Source organism: Oratosquilla oratoria, chromosome 8 (assembly GCF_046742065.1).
Source record: "Oratosquilla oratoria isolate Oo_2021 chromosome 8, ASM4674206v1, whole genome shotgun sequence".
Taxonomy (NCBI): domain Eukaryota; kingdom Metazoa; phylum Arthropoda; class Malacostraca; order Stomatopoda; family Squillidae; genus Oratosquilla; species Oratosquilla oratoria.
In genome coordinates this window covers 52,040,295-52,057,484 of record NC_134784.1, presented here as the reverse complement: position 1 = coordinate 52,057,484, position 17,190 = coordinate 52,040,295, and the positions used below count along the sequence as shown (strand labels likewise).

Sequence of the window (17,190 nt, the reverse complement as noted above, 5' to 3'; positions counted from 1 at the left end):
ATAATTTTCATTTTAGTTTGAGACAATTATATAAAGTGCTGAAAAAGTGTTCTTCTGTCATAAGTTCAGTCAATGGACATGTAAATAAACATGGCTGACTTATTACCGGAATTCGAGCAACACTTTGCAACTGTAACTGCAGAAATAACTTCTAAGACGTGCCTTTTAGGAACAAAAGATGGAGGTTAGTAAGAGTTTTAAGGCATAGCTCCCTGAGTCTTAATATTTTTAAAGGATGCGTTTCCAAAGACAAGGTTAATGAGATGTATTTAGAGTTGGTTGACACAAGCCCAAGGGTAATATTTGCTCGCAAATAAATATTAACGGTAATAATTTACTCAGGTTAAAGAAAATGAAGACAATAAAATTCACGGGTTCACCAGTGATCTGCCCACTTCCATATTTATTTGTGGCATGTGGTTGCCATAAATATTCTTTAAAACATCATGCTACTGATTTTATCATTTATGGTATATATAACGTTACATATTATCATATACAACCACAAACATTGCAACATACAAAAAAAAAAATTCATGCATTTCTTACTATACAATATACATGCAACCTTACCAAGCAGAATTTATTCGCTATGATTAGGTATAGAGGCTGCAATGTGAATGTCAACAATCATACAATGTCTCTTAGGGGGCCTTGGTGTGGGATGCCAGTCAGAACTTCCCACTGTCAAAATGTCTCACTTGGCCTTCAGTCAAAATGTCCCACTTGGCCTTCAGTCAAAATGTCCCACTTGGGTATACCAAAATGTCCCACTTGGGTATACCAAAATGCCCCACTACCAAAACATCCTACCTAAAAACATCCCATGCCCAGTCAAGGCATTTGATGGTCATGGTGTCATTGGTTGATTGTAACTTGGAGGAATTGTCAGTATAATTCCTCCAAGATTGGAACATGCCATATGGAGATTGGAGGTATAATATTAAATATACCTCCATGATTGGAACAGAATCCTTTATGTGTGATTTTCATGTAATTTCTCTTTGGTCAAATTACATGAAAATCACTAATAACACAATAGTAAGAAATTTAATAGAGTGTAGTTTGATCCATACCACCAGTGATCATAGATGGTGGGCTGGATGAATCGTAGCTGTGGTCGATAATTTTGCAGAGGATAAAAACGCAACTTCTCTTTGATTAAATTACATAAAAATCACACAGCACATCAAAGTGATGCAAGATCTCAACTATTGGGATCGCCTGGGAGCACTAGGCCTATACTCTCAACAGAGGAGGAGAGAAAGATACAGGGCCATTTACACATGGAAAATCCTTGAGGGACTTGTTCCGGACCCCACGCCCTCTACAATCAAGCCATACCACAGTATAAGGCATGGGCACAAATGTGAGAGACAAACTCTCCCATCAAGAGACCCGGTAAGGATTAAGACCCTACTGGCAACCAGCCTAGGCCATGAGGGTCCAAAAATCTTCAACGCCCTCCCAAAAGAGGTGAGAGAGAAAACTAAATGCTCGGTGGACAGCTTCAAACATGCACTGGAGAGGTTCCTGCGGAAGGTGCCAGACGAGCCTCCAGTGCCAGGCTACACTGCCATCAGTAGGTTCTCTCAAAACACACTACCAGACCAACTGACCCTCGCGAGGAAGGACAACAGGACTGGCAGCAGCGGTAGTCCACTACGGCTGTGAGGATCGACCTCAGAACTTCACTAAGTAAACTAAGTAAGTAAGTAAATAGGTCAAATAATGCAACCATATGCTAATTTTTTTATGGCTGCATTATTTGACATATTTTCTTTAAAATGTGTGATTTTCATGTAATTTGATCAAAGAGAAGTTATGTTTTTATCCTCTGCCATATTACCGACCACAGCTACGAATACCGTCCAACCCGCCATCTATGATCACTGGTGGTATGGATCAAACTATACTCTATTAAGTTTCTTACTATTGTGTTATTAGTGTAATAGATTGCATATAGTTTAATTATTTCAACTATTTTCTTTAAAATATGTGATTTTCATGTAATTTGACCAAAGAGAAATTACATGAAAATCACATATATAAAGGATTCCATTTCAATCATGGAGGTATATTATACCTCCAATCTCCATGTGGCATGTTCCAATGTTGGAGGAATTATACAGACAATTCCTCCAAGTTCCAATCGACCAATGACACCATCAAATGCCTTGACTTGGCATGGAACATTTTTAGGTGGGACATTTTGGTAGTAGGGCATTTTGGTATACCCAAGTGGCCAAGTGGGATGTTTTGACAGTGGGACGTTCTGACTGGCCACCTTGGTGTGAGATCCATCTCAGCTGTGCCAATATTAGATGGATTAACTTCAAGCTTTCAGACGTATCATGTAATTGATATACAATATTTTGTATAAATGTATCCTGTTTATCATTTGCAAAATATCCTCATGTAAAGTTGCTAGGAATGTGAAATGGTCTCATGCATCAATATTTCTCTCTTGGAAGAATTCTGTTGAATTTTTGGGTTCTATTCAAGTATCATACAAATATATGGTATTATTTTAGTTGTGCACACCTATGTGATATAGTATTAGAAAAGTTATTATTAGTTTTGTAAATTATAATACATGAACATAATATGTGATTTTCTTGGCGGAAATAAACAACAAAAAACCTTGATGCAAGCAAATCTACTAATAAATAAAGCCGCTAGGATATGGTTGAGATGGCATGGTGTCATCTGTCCAATGTCAGTTAGACAATGGCTTTCACATTGTGGACCAGGTGTTCTCCAACTCCAGGTGACATTAATAAACAACTGTTACAAAGCTATTGGACAACTTAAATTTCATGTTAAATATCTATGTCTGCATTTTTTTTTTTTTTTTTTTTCCCCTCTTTCACTGTTGCACTGTTTTCAATGTGCAGCAGTTAGCTCATCTTGTTGGCTCCATGTTGCAGATTGCTCAGTTTGTTTTAGTGCTTGTTTTTTCAAGCCAACTACTGCACATACCATATTTATTGATAGGAATTTTTATTTTGCTTTGCATATTAGGAAATGTCCATTATACTTGTAATTTGTAGATATAGTTGAAGGTGTCATATGAAAGTTCATTATTTCATGTGCTGGCAAGATAATAATATAATTTCTCATGAGAGATTCATTCAAAATTGAGTTATGTAAATTGTTTGACAGAGTGTAGTCAAGATGTACATGTCTCTAGGTTGGCACCATTGATTACGGAAGAAGGTAGCAAGTTCCATGAATTGACAAATTGCTGGTTATTTGAAATTGGTAGTTGCTGAAAGGTTTAAATCTACATCATGTGAGAATAGAGCCTTTATTGGTGTGGTATTTTGCTTGTTACAGCTTTATCAAGTAAGTGTACTAGATAAAGCTGTAACAAGCAGATTGTCATACTAATAAAGGCTCTGTCCTCTTATGGTGTTTATCTAAACTGCTGTTTGGTAAATCTCTTAGAGCAATTACAAGTACAATGCTGTAAGAGATTTATCATCAGTTTTCCCTTGGACCACACAAATTTAGAGTAAAGTTTCATAATTGCATGGGAGGATTCCAACTAGTATACTAATTGAATAGAATCTCAGCAATGGTGATACCATGATGCAAGGAAGGGAAGAGGGATGAGTAGGGAGTGGTTATGTGTGAATGTTATCTTAATGAAGATCGAAGGGATTTCTCCCCATCTCGTCTGTTTTCTGCATGAGGGGATGGAGAGGCGGGGAGGGTTGCCAATTAAATGAAGCAGTCTTGCTGTGGATGTACTGTGTCTTGCTGCATTGCTTCTGACCCAGGGCAGTGGGCAGGAGACAGGGGTGACCTTTAATTTATGAGGAGCTAAGATGAGAGGGAGGAAAGGGTAGTGAATAGGAGTGGAATGGGTGGGAGTGAGTAATTGCCCTTTGACTTAGCTACCTCCCTTATAAGGGGGGAAAAGCCCTTGATAGATCTGGACTGCTAGGGACCTAGTCTGGAAAGAGCAATTTTATGGTTACTTGATATTTACCCTGAGGAAAATTAAAATGCAGAGAAATATAAAGACCCAATATTTTTTCAAGATAGCACAGGGAAAAATACTGCTGAATATTCGTAGTATTTTTTTTTTACAAGAATTATATCTGATATTATAATAAACTTCCTGTCAGTTTAAGTATAATAGAACATTAATATATTGCACCTGAATTTCACATATATTTTGTTTTAATGGTAATTGACTTTGTGCCATATATAACTATAAAACATGAATAGTAAAGATTATATGTAATACATAAAATTATATGGTACAGCTTTATGAACAGACTATTGGCACTGACTACTGAAACAAATGCAGCCTCTCAATTCTTTACTAGCTTCTCTCTGATTTTATGTGGCTGACAACTAATATGGCATTCTTGTAGTGCATATGCACAGTGTTTCTGTCTGGTAACACAACTTTCTCCTCCACCCCTGCTGCTCTAAAACCATAAAATAAATTACCAACAGTTCCTTGTATATTCAGACTAAGTCACTAAGGTTACTAAACTTTTAGTTTGCTCTGATGCAGGTGCAAGAAGAAATGGTGCTAGATAGGCTCCCTCACCCCTCCTATGCTAATATTTAGTTGAGGAGAATTAAAATCACACTTTTTTCTTATCTAATTGGCCCAGTTACTCGACCATTCCATAAAGCTGAATTCCAGATATTTTATATTTTAATGTCATGGAAGGGCCAGTGACAAGTGCTTGTGATGGTTCTGCAAGAGGGGCATCAAAGAGGAGAATTAAAATCACACTTTTTTCTTATCTAATTGGCCCAGTTACTTGACCATTCCATAAAGCTGAATTCCAGATATTTTAAATTTTATTGTCATTGGGTCAATGAATGTGCATAGAAGGACCAGTGACAAGTGCTTGTGATGGTTCTGCAAGAGGGGCATCAAAGCTGCCCATTTTCAAAATCTGTCAACCTTCTAATCTTCATCAAGAAGTTCAGCCCTGATGGGCTGACACCTGGTCTCTGTACTGGGCCAAAGATGTCTGTCAACTTCAGCTGTATTTCTTACACTTTTCCACACATAGAGAACTGACAGCAACAGGGAAGTGGACAAGGTGCAGGGATGACCCTTCATCCAGGAAGTGCTAAGATGAGAGGGAGGGTGGAGGGGTGTGGAATGTATTCAGGGATGGAATGGGTGGGAATGATTTGATGCCTTTTCCTTTTTGGCTACCTCCCTTGTAAGGGGGAAAAAGCCTTGGTATATGTATGTATGTATAATGCATGGGAATGTAGTACAGGTGAGAACAAAAAGGGAAGAGATTAGTATGTTTGTAAGAAAAAAGATGGATGTGTTAGCATTGAGTGAAGTAAAACTGAAAGGGAGAGGTGAGTTGGAGATGTGTATTTAAAGGGTAACGGACAGTGTTTAAGAAGAAAGATAAATGTAAATTTATATGGGCCAGGCTGGTGGGTGGGAAGGTAGTTGAGGTGACATTAATGGAGTATTACTCGTAAGTGATGCCTAGAAGGAAGATTGGAAGAATTCTTGATGTGAATGCATTTTCAAAAGATGGGACAGTATTGGATCAGTCTCTGGTGGAGTGGAAGTTGAGAGTGGAGGTTAAGTGGAGAAAGAAACAAAGGAGGGAGAGAAATGAGGAGTGTGAGCAAGTTTGATCATTCAGTCTATGTTCAAAGGGTTTTTCCCCCTTGTAAGGGAGGTAGCCAAGTCAAAAGTCATGTATCCACTCCCACCCACCACCCTTTCCTCTTTCTCATCTTAGCTCCTCATGGATGAAGAGTCATCTCTATCTTCTGCCCTGGGTCAGAAGCAATGTAGCAAGACACAGTATTTTATTTTATTTATTTTGAAGTTAAATATGAAAGAGAAATAATACTACCATAGGCAAAGCTGAAATGTATGGAACAGAATTTCCTGAAAGAGATCACTGAGAAGAGAAGGTTAAGGTCAACCTTTTATAATTGTATGTTGTTAAGGTGTGCTGTCTCATCCTTTATATAATGGGAATTTTTCTTTACAATTTAAATTCTAAGACTATGTTTTTTCTTTATATTTGCAGACCTATTTCATGAACATGATTATTTAACAATATTCTTAAAATTCAGATTAAATTAAATGAAATTTGGTTATTTTGTCTTTCATATTTTAACAGCCGAGAGACATGTGTTCATCAGAGATATTGAAAAGTTGGTGGGGGAAGCAAGAGAGTTGGTGAGTAAATTTCTCCAGAAATTAAATTTTTCTATGTGAGTAAATGTCATTTTATATACATAAGTAAGTTACAACCACCAAATCCATTTTAAGAGTTGGTGAGTAAATTTCTCCAGAAATTAATTTTTTCTATATGAGTAAATGTCATTTTATATACATAAGGAAGTTACAACCACCAAATCCATTTTAAAAGTTGGTGAGTAAATTTCTCCCGAAATTAAATTTTTCTATGTGAGTAAATGTCATTTTATATACATAAGGAAGTTACAACCACCAAATCCATTTTAAGATTGACAAGTTTATGACTTTCAGTTGGAAAGCATGGAGCTTGAAGTACGTGAAGCAGAGCCATCTTTACGGGAAAGACTCAACACTCGTGTCAAAAGTTATGAGGTAGAACTGAATCGTCTAGAGGACGAGTACAAACGAACCAAGAAAAGTCTACCTAATGAAGGTTTGTATGGTCTTAAAACTTGAAGGTTATGTAGTAAGTGAGCAGCATAGTGAATTATCTGCAAGATATTTTTATTCTTAGTCAACTGTAAATGTGTATGTATGCAACTGTAAATGTGTAAGGTATCATTTTCTTAATAATTTTTTTTATTTATTCTCATAGAATATGTAAAATGGGGTTCTTTATTTGTGAAGGGTGCAATATGCATTTTTTTTTTTTGCTAGAAATAATTTAATTATTCCATATATATATATATATATGATATATATATATGGAAAAGGAGGAGTGGAGGTGGAGGCGAATTATATATTGAGAGCAAGTAAATAAATGTCTTGGGGGATTAAAAGTTCAGAGAAATAGGCATTTGGGAATGAATCCAAAGATATTATATGAAGGGATGATTGTGCCAACAGCACTGTATGGGGCAGAGACATAGAATTTAAGAGAGGCAGAGAAGAACAGTTTAAATGTGTTTGAGATGAAATGTCTGAGAAGGATGGTAAGAATTAGAAGGTTGGATAGAGTGAGAAACAAAGTGAGGAGGAGAGCAAGGGTAGAAAAGGAGGTAGCAGATATGGTTGATGAAAGACAATTGAGATTGTTTGGACACATGGAAAGGATGAGTGAAGGAAGATTAGTAAAAGAGGTATGGAAGGTAGAAGTGGGAGGAGTGAACGTTAGGGGGCAACCAAGGATGAGATAGATGGACAGGGTAAAAGGGGCATTGGGAAAGAAGGGAATGTCTGTTGAGGAAGGAAGAGAGAAGACAAGATAGGGGTGAGTGGAAAATGGTTGTGTATGGATGATGCTATGATGCATGGAAGGGAGTGGGTGGGGATGGGGGGTGAGGGAGTGTGTGTGAATGATATTTTGATGCAGCCTAAAGGGATTTCTCCCCATCTTCTCTTTTTCTGCATAAGGAGATGGAGAGGGGGGTCACCGATTAAATGAAGTGGCTTTGCTGTGGATGTGCTGTGTCTTGCTACATTGCTACTGACCCAGGGCAGTGGGGAAGATGGAGGGATGACCTGTCATCCAGGAGGAGCCAAGATAAGAGGAGGGAGGGGTGGTGAATGGGAGTGGAGTATGTGGGGATGGAATGGGTGGGAGTGGATTTGATGCCTTTGTTTTTGGCTACCTCCCTTGTAAGGGGGAAAAAGCCATTAGTATATATATTATTATTAGTATTTTATTTTATTTTTTCTTCATGCTAAGAGCACTTAAGTCTACTTATGTTCCATGAGTTATAGTAAATGTAAGCAAGAGAATATTCTTTATAGAGGCTTCAAGAGCAGATTTGTTCGAAGCTGTGTCTGCAGGTCAGAGTGCCCATGAAGAACAGAGACAGCGACTTTTAGATGACTGCGACACTCTGGAGCACACCTCAGCAAGACTTACTCAGGGCCACAGGATTGCGCTAGAGACAGAACAGATTGGGGCTCAGATCTTGAATGATTTGAATGGTCAGCGCCAAACAATCAGCAGAGCCAGACAACGGGTAAATAGCACATCAAGTTTACTGATCAGTACTGTGAAATTTGTGTAAGGTTGTTTGATGTACATACCTAGTTGCATTTATCATATGTGTCAGAATACACACACACACACACACTTTCAACGAACGGACGGCTTGAAGAACGTTCTGAAGAAAAGTGCAGATTGTGGATCCCAACGCAAAGAGAAGTGCCTTTTTGTATTTGCAGGGTGGGGGGAAATTGCTCGTGGGGTAGTGGGAAAGTAAGGAAAGAGGAGAAGGGGAGGGATTGCTGGGGAAATGGAAGGTAATGAGGAAGTAGAGGACTTGGCCCTAACAGACCGCCGAAAAGTAAACAAGCGACCGCAAGACGAGCTGGAGGACGACGGAATGTCTAATAAGAATGTAAAGATTAGAAGTATAGATAGGAACAATACAGTAGAAAGTGATGAGAATATTTTCAAGGGATTTAAAGAGAGTGGGGGGGACACAAACCCCCCCCGACTGACAAGACTAGAGAAGAAGGTTGATAAGGTGATCGAGGACTTGGAGAGTAGGTTAGGTCATATGAACACCATTTTACAAAGGGTTGAAAGATTGGAAGAACTAGAAAAGGCGAATAAAAACTTAACTGATGAAATAGAAGACCTAAAAAGACAGTTAAGAGATGTAAAGGTGGAGAATGAGGAATTGAAGAAGAATAGTAAAGAAAACAGAGAGACAATAGCTAAAGAAAGTAAAAATTGGAAGAAAACCCAAGAAGGAAATAAGGTTTCATTCACTGACATAGTCAAACAGCAATTGAAAGAACATACTGAAGACTCAGTTATTAAAGTGATGAGACAAAAGGAGAATATAGTAAGAGATTTAGCAGACAAGAAGAAATGTATAATTATATTAGGAATGGAAGAGAAACACAACACAGATAGAACCACAAGAATCAAAGAGGAAAATGAAAAAGTAAGCCAATTACTAGAATCAGTTCAGGAAGATGAACCAGAAATTATGAAACAAATCGAAGAGAAAATTAGACTCGAAAAGTATAGCACAGACAAGACCAGACCAATTAAGATTAAATTCAAGTCACAAACAACGGCAGAGAATATCTTATCCAAAACAGGGAAACTAGCAACAAGTGAACAATACAAAAAGATATGGATAAAAAGAGAAATGAATAAAGAGGAAAGAGAGGAAGAAAAGCAGAAAAGACTGGAAGCTAAGGCAAAAAACGAGAACAGAACGGAGTCAGAGAAAGAGAGATTCTATTGGAGAGTAGTGAACATGAAACTAAGGAAGTTCGACATACAAAAGATAAACATAAGGGAAACAGAGAACACAATGGAAGTGGCAGAAAACTAAGAGTGTCTTACACAAATATAGATGGATTAATAACAGGATTGAATGAGCTGAATGATTATCTGAAGGAAAAAGAACCGGACATAATGGGAATTGTAGAAACAAAATTAAAAGGCCCACTACCACCCAACAGTGTAGGACATGATGCATACAATTATTGGATTAGAAACAGAGAGAAAAAGCAAGGGGGTGGAATTATGTTCCTGACTAAGAAGGATATAAACGTGAAAGGTGTCATATATGGAAAGAATACAGTAGAGATGATTATGATAGAAGTGGAAGACAGAGATAAGAAGAGCAGAAAATTTGTGATAAATTATGTGCCTCCAAAAACAGCCTCATGGGAGGAGAGTGAACATAAAAGTATGTTAGAGGACACAAAGATAACATTAAATAAAATAATGGAAGATGGAGGAAGAATAGTTATGATGGGCGACTTTAATTGCAAAGAAATCTGCTGGGAAGAAATGACAGTAAAGGGTGGAGACGACTCATGGGGAAACGCTCTACTTGAGATGATTATTGACCACACAATGACACAATGGATACAGGAGAACACTAGGTATAGAAATGAAGAAGAACCATCGAGACTAGACTTATTAATTACATCTGAACCTAGAATAGTGGACAAGATTGAATATAAAACACCAATAGGTAAAAGTGACCACATATTGATTGAACTGGAACTTAATGAAGAAAAATATATCAAAAGAAATTAACAATATAGAAAAGGAAGAATGATGTATGAAAAAACAAACTTTGATAAAATAAGAGAATTCTTTCAACAAGAAAACTGGGAAGAAATATACAAAGAAGAAACATCAGTGGAAAAGAAATGGAATATTTTGACAAAAATTTACAAAAAAGGAGTGGAAAAGTATGTCCCAAGACAAAAACAAGAAAAAGAATATGTAAAATGCTGGTACAACAAAAGTTGTAGGGAGTTAAAAGACAAAAGAGACAAAGCCTGGACCAGATGGAAAAAAGACAGAAAACCTGAAAAATGGAAAATATATACCAGTTATAGAAATGAATATGTACAAGCGTGCAGAGAGGAAAAGAGAAAATATGAAAAAGACGTCATAGAAAAATGTAAAGATCAACCAAAACTATTCTACAGATTTGTAAACAATAAACTGAAAAACAAACAGGACTTGGAGAAATTAAGACAAGGGGGAGTTGAATACACTGAGGAAATGGAAATGGCGGAAATTATGAACAAACATTTTAAATCAGTGTTTACAAGGGAGAACATACAACCTGAAGAGATTGAATGGAAAGAGAAAGTCCCCCCTATAGAAAAAATAGAAGTATCAAAGAATGAAATATTGATACAATTGAGTAATCTTGATGTCAGAAAATCACATGGACCAGATGAAATAGCAAACTGGATTCTGAAAGAATGCAGGAATGAACTGGCAGACAAAATACATAGCATAATAAGCAGTTCCTTGAAAGAAGGAAAAGTTCCAGAAGATTGGAAAAAAGCAAATATAGTACCTATATATAAAGGAGGAAATAAAGAAGAACCTACCAACTATAGACCAGTCTCTCTAACAAGTACAATAGCAAAAATTTGTGAAAGAATTATCAAAAATAGATGGGTAAAATACTTGGAAAAAAACAACGTACTAAATCCAAGGCAATTTGGATTCAGACAAGGACGATCATGCGTCACCAATTTAATATGTTTCTATTCAAGGCTAATAGATATAATACAAGAAAGAGATGGATGGGCTGATTGTGCATTTCTAGACCTAAAAAAAGCTTTTGACAAAGTACCACATAAGAAGTTGCTTAAGAAACTAGAATCTGAAGGAGGAATACAAGGTAAATTACTAAATTGGATGGAAGACTTTTTGCAAGAAAGAAAAATGAGAGTAGTGATAAGAAACCAGCACTCAAAATGGAATGAAGTAATAAGCGGTGTCCCGCAGGGAACAGTCCTGGCCCCAATAATGTTTGCTATATATATTAATGATATGGATGAAGGAATTGAAAGCTATATGAGCTTCTTTGCAGACGATGCAAAACTACTGAAAAGAGTGAAAACTGAAGAAGATTGTGAATCACTACAGAGAGATCTAAATAAAGTACAAGAATGGAGTAGGAAGTGGGAGATGGAGTTCAATACAAAAAAGTGTAGTATAATGGAATTTGGAAAAAGCAAAAACAGAATAACAGGATCATATAATTTGGGAGAAGAAGGAATAAAAAAAGTAGAAAATGAGAAGGACCTGGGAGTCATTGTTATGAACAATATGTCACCTGAAAAACATATAAATAAGATTTTTGGAGAAACTTATAATTTAATAAGAACAATCAAAGTTGCATTTACATACCTGGATGAAGAAATGGTGAGGAAAATCCTAATCACCCTGATAAGACCAAGATTAGAATATGCAGCAACAATATGGTCACCAAGTACAAAAAAATGTATAAAAAAACTTGAAAGAATACAAAGAGCAATTACAAAACTGGCACCAACACTCTCAAAACTATCATATGAAGAGAGACTACAAAAACTTGAACTACAGACACTAGAGCAAAGAAGAGAGAGAGGAGATTTGATAGCTATTTACAGAATCATGAAAGGCATAGAAATTACTGATAGAGAGAATCTGATAAAATGGGATGACAGAAATACAAGAGGACACGGAATGAAAATAAAAAAAGACAGCTATAGAAGAGATTTGAAAAAGAACAGCTTTCCACACAGAGTAATAGACAGTTGGAACAAGTTAGATGAGAAAGTGGTGTGTGCAAAAACAATACATGAATTTAAAAATTGTTTAGATAAAATGAGAAATGAAGACGGGACCCCACGAGCATAGCTCCCCTTCCCGTAAAATACAACTAGGTAAATACAACTAGGTAAATACACATTTACCTAGTTGTATATACAGGAAGGGAGCTATGCTCGTAGTGACCCATCTTTGTATCTTTCAGCATCAATTCTTGAATAGTATTTGCACACACTGTTGTCTCATCTAATTTATTCCAGATATCCACCACTGTGTGTGAGAAACTGTTCTTTTTCAGATCTCTTTTACAACTATCCTTTTTGAGTTTCATTTCATGTCCTCTTGGTTTTTCTCTTGTTCCACTTTAATAAATCGTCTCTATCTAGGACTTCCATTCTTTTCATAATTCTGTAAATAGTCAGTAGATCTCCTCTTTCTCTTCTTTGTTCCTGGTTGGTAGTTCCAATTTGGACAATCTTGCATATACATGAGTTCAAATCCAAATATGATTATTGGAAATCAAAGATATAGGTTAAGTTGGAACTACATGAATTTGAGTCTAGGTATGTTAGAAAATTAGACAATAGGAGATAGGACCCAATGAGCATTGCTCCTTTCCTTTAAACTACATTTAGGTAAATACACACATATGCACATACGGGTCACTATGAGCATAGCTACTTTACCGTGTAATACAACTAGGTAAATACAATTCAACGAAAAGGGCCTTTCCCCTTATGAAGGGGGTGAACCAGCCAATGCATATATTGCCTTATTGCATATATATGCCTTTACCCATCCATCAATCATATGTTAATGTTTTAGCAAACATAACCTTTGTAATTTGCCACAAATTTTTTAGGTTCCATTTTAAGGCCTATACAGTTATTGTGTCTAGCTCTAATTAAGGATATTTTTTATGAAGTAAAGAATTTATTTTATTACCTTTACTATATATGATTTTCCCTCTTGCTTTTGACAGCTTCAAGAGACTGACACAGACTTGGATCGAAGTTCCCGGGTTCTCAACACAATGCTGCGGAGAGTCTTGCAGAATCGTTTCGTTCTGTATACTGTTGTTGCTCTTATTGTAATAGTTGTCATCATAGCCATATATGTTATGGCTACAAGACATTAAAATATTCCTTGATGCATAGAAAAGTTGAGCTCTAGTTAATCATTAGAGCCAACAAAAAAATCCAGAGCTTACCTATTTTTATAGATTATATATTTGCTAAGAAATATACATATATATAATATATATTAAAGATGGGTCATACTAACACCCTCTTTAACATTCTCATAATTTCTTATTCAGCTGTTGAGAGCATATAGAAATGAAATATTACCCTTTTATCTTGGTGATGCACTCCATAGATTTTGTTCTGGGAAATGCAGTTGGTGCAACATAAACCACACACACACACAAATAGCTTTCCTTCCCGTATAATACAACTAGGTAGATATATATATATATATATATATATATATATATATATATATATATATATGCACATACACACACACACACACACAGAGTAATAGACAGTTGGAACAAGTTAGATGAGAAAGTGGTGTGTGCAAAAACAATACATGAATTTAAAAATAGTTTAGATAAAACGAGATATGAAAACGGGACACCACGAGCATAGCTCCCCTTCCCGTAGAATACAACTAGGTAAATACACACACCAAGGGCTTCCCCCCCCCCCATACAAGGGAGGTAGCCAAAGTCAAAAGGCATAATTCTAATCCCAACCATTTCATCCCTACCTATCACCCCTCCCTCCCTCTCATCTTGTTTCCTCCTGGATGACAGGCTATCTCTGCATCCCACCCATTGTACACACACTGCCCACCACACATACAAAAAAAGCCCTTTAGCCAGAAAAGGTTGGTGAATAATCAAGACGTGTTTGTTTTTCCTTTGTCTTCTCCTGCTGGCGTTAACCAGAACAAAATCTGCAGCCAGAATCAGGTTAAATAGGTTAAGGATTATTTATGTGAAAATATCTCATATGAGGATTGATAAAATGTTCTGTGGTGATTGTTGTTTTGCTCTCTTTATTAGTGTATTTTTCATTTTTTTTCTGTCTTGTTCCATAACTAGCATTGACTCCAGTTCCCCCCCAAAAAATTATGAATTTCAAAGTAAATATAAGTTAATACTGCGCAAAGAAATCTTCCAAGCTGCAAATACAGTTGCAGTTAAAGTCCTATTGGTGGAAATTATTCCTTTCATGTGGTCATAGTTTATTTATATCCAGAATTTGTGAAATGTTAAGAAAATTGAAAAAAAAAAAAAAGTGAAAAATTGTACCAAAATCAGAGCAATTCATAGAGGGTGTGGTTCCTTGTTACTCAGGAATTGAATGAAAATCTCAAATTTGTATGTTAAGTGAAAATTGGGTAAAAGAAAATAATAGAGGAGAGGGACTGACACTGGGATCATGCACAAGGTATTCTCATGAGAACCTGTTGGAGAGAATCGTCTCCCTGACACTCATTTTCACATCACATCTATAAACTTGCCTTTGTATGAAGATGTAACCCAAGTGGCTGGCTTTTGGTCTCTGTATCAACCTTGACTATAATTCCGCCTCATTATATAAGGAGAGCTGACAGCCAATGACTGCTTTCTTCCTCTTCATCTTATCAGATGATGAGTTAGAAATTGATCCATACTAATACAACACTAATAACAAGCTAATATATCTCCTTGGAGAGAACCATGGATAGCACAAGGAATGGACCACAATGAAGCTGAAAGTTTCTAGTCATTGAGTCCCAAGGCAATGATTACTATTATAATAGAAGAAAAGGTGTTCAACTTCAGTACAAGAATGAATGATACATTTGTTATTTTGATAGGAATTATAATAGATGCAAACATTGATCATGTATGGCTATGAAATATCAGTTGAATGTATGCTGCTTCCATCAGGTTTCTAAATAACAATAAAAAGTATGAATGAATTTCCTTTCAAGCTGGATTGAACCTAGATAAACATGGTCCTAAGAAATTATGTAAACATAGTGTCATAGATTTTAGGCAAAATTAGAAAGAGATATATTTTACAATCACATTGTACTAAAAGATTTACTGTACTTCCCATGTATTAGTGTATTAGTGTGCTGTTGTGCAACTTCAGAATGATAAAAACTCATTTATACTCTCCTTTTATTAAACAAATAATCAGAGTATTTAATCCAACTTTTTAGGCAGCATTAAGGCACAACAAATGAAACTTCATACTGCAAAAATCTCCCCCACCTTCACTCAGGACTCTAGAATGGAGTTGTGAAGAGTGTCTGCTAATAATTTATGGAGTGTAATTTATTTTGAAATTTGTCTTCAGCCTGTCATCATGAGCTATATATATATACATGTTACCAAATTTTGAGAGAAAAAGATTGGTAATGTGAGGCAAATAATATTGTATTATCATATATTTATTGAAAATTATTTCAAAGGTAGTTTTGTTGAGGAAAAAGAACAATTTTGCCCATGAACCAAAATATAATGCATTAAATGGGATTTCAATCCCACATAGGCTTCATACTCCATATAAGGGAGGTAGCCAGTTAAGGCACATACCCACTCCCATCCAAGCCAAAATGAGTAAACTTACATGGATGGATGTAATTGTGTTGGTGGGCCTAAATTCTTTAACCTACCCAATAAAATATGCCATGTATATGGGTCATGCAAAGCAAAAATGTATATAAAAGAAACTTGTGCAAAGCAAGCAATACAGTGCATTAAATGTGAATGAATTCCCATACAGTACATGCATACAAAGCAATTTTTCAGCATTATGTATTACTATGAATATAAATAATAAGTATTTTGCTCAGTGAACCACTACTCAACACAGATAACCCCCCCTATGATTCCAGTGGCTGTGTACCACCTGTTGTTTTGCAGTGTGCCCAATCTCTCAATCAGTAATATGGGTACATACAGGGTGATTTTAATTGTTTGTTTATTTTTAACCACATTTTATATGCCAGCAAATAGTGTATATATATGGGACCAATAGCAGGTATCTGCAAGTGGTGGTCCTGTGAGGTGGATTTAAAGAGAATTGTCTCCCTACGTCTGTAGGTACAGCCCCAAGGGGCCGACACTCCAGACTGTCCCCAAGATCTCTATCAACTCTGACTACATTTCCTTTTGCTCTTCACACGAGTAAAGCTGACTCTTGGTGGCTGCTCCCTTTCTTTTACTGTATCCCAGACTACCAATATTTCTTCCCAAAGATATATGGGAAGGCCTAAGGGCTGTTGCCAGCCAATGTGGAATTTGAGGCAACATTTAATATAATTAATATCAAGATTTACCTGACCGCATTGCCCTTGATTCAAGTAGTGTAACAGGAGATAGGGATGACCCTTAATTTAAAAGGGCTGAAATGGAAATTTATTTAAATACATCCACTCTTCCTTTGGCCTCCTTCCCTCACTTTTCATTTTGCTTACATCATCTTTAGTCTGTACCTCTCATATGCTTCTTTATATGCACACCTTTTTTCTGACACTGCTGCGCTTGCCTCTACATTCTACCAAACACTACCATTCCTTCTGTTGCCACCCATTCTCCTCATCCCACATTTGTTTTTGGACATATCCCCCTCCCCTCTCATTCACTATATATTTCATTTATAACCTGTCATCATCAATAATGGATGAATAATCACTGGGTTTGAATTTTACTGATGGGGAACCTGGAACCCCACAGAAGCAAGCAATGATGTTTGAGCCATTCCATAGATTTCTCTGGGAAGAAGTACTGGACTTGTATGCATTGTGGGTCTGTTTTTTTGTCACTGGCTTTGAGGAGGAAGAAGGTTGCTGGTAGTCAGTTGTCCTTACATGAAAAAGTAGAGGAAAATTAGTCATTATTGATAAAGATATCTTGGGCACAGTCCAAAAGCTCTCCTGCTAGATGCAAGTGTTTATA

At 36.5% G+C, this 17,190-nt stretch overlaps 1 protein-coding gene across 1 annotated transcript; it reads left to right on the top strand.

The window, feature by feature from the left end:
* The first annotated feature begins 39 nt into the window (after positions 1–39).
* Vti1a (Vesicle transport through interaction with t-SNAREs 1a) lies at positions 40–15,203 on the top strand. The gene is made up of 5 exons (XM_076189192.1): positions 40–184; positions 6,141–6,199; positions 6,512–6,653; positions 7,934–8,151; positions 13,210–15,203. Exons 1-5 carry the CDS (start codon positions 91–93, stop codon positions 13,363–13,365), a joined length of 669 nt encoding a protein of 222 aa, XP_076045307.1. The 5' UTR covers positions 40–90; the 3' UTR covers positions 13,366–15,203.
* The last annotated feature ends 1,987 nt before the right edge of the window (positions 15,204–17,190 follow it).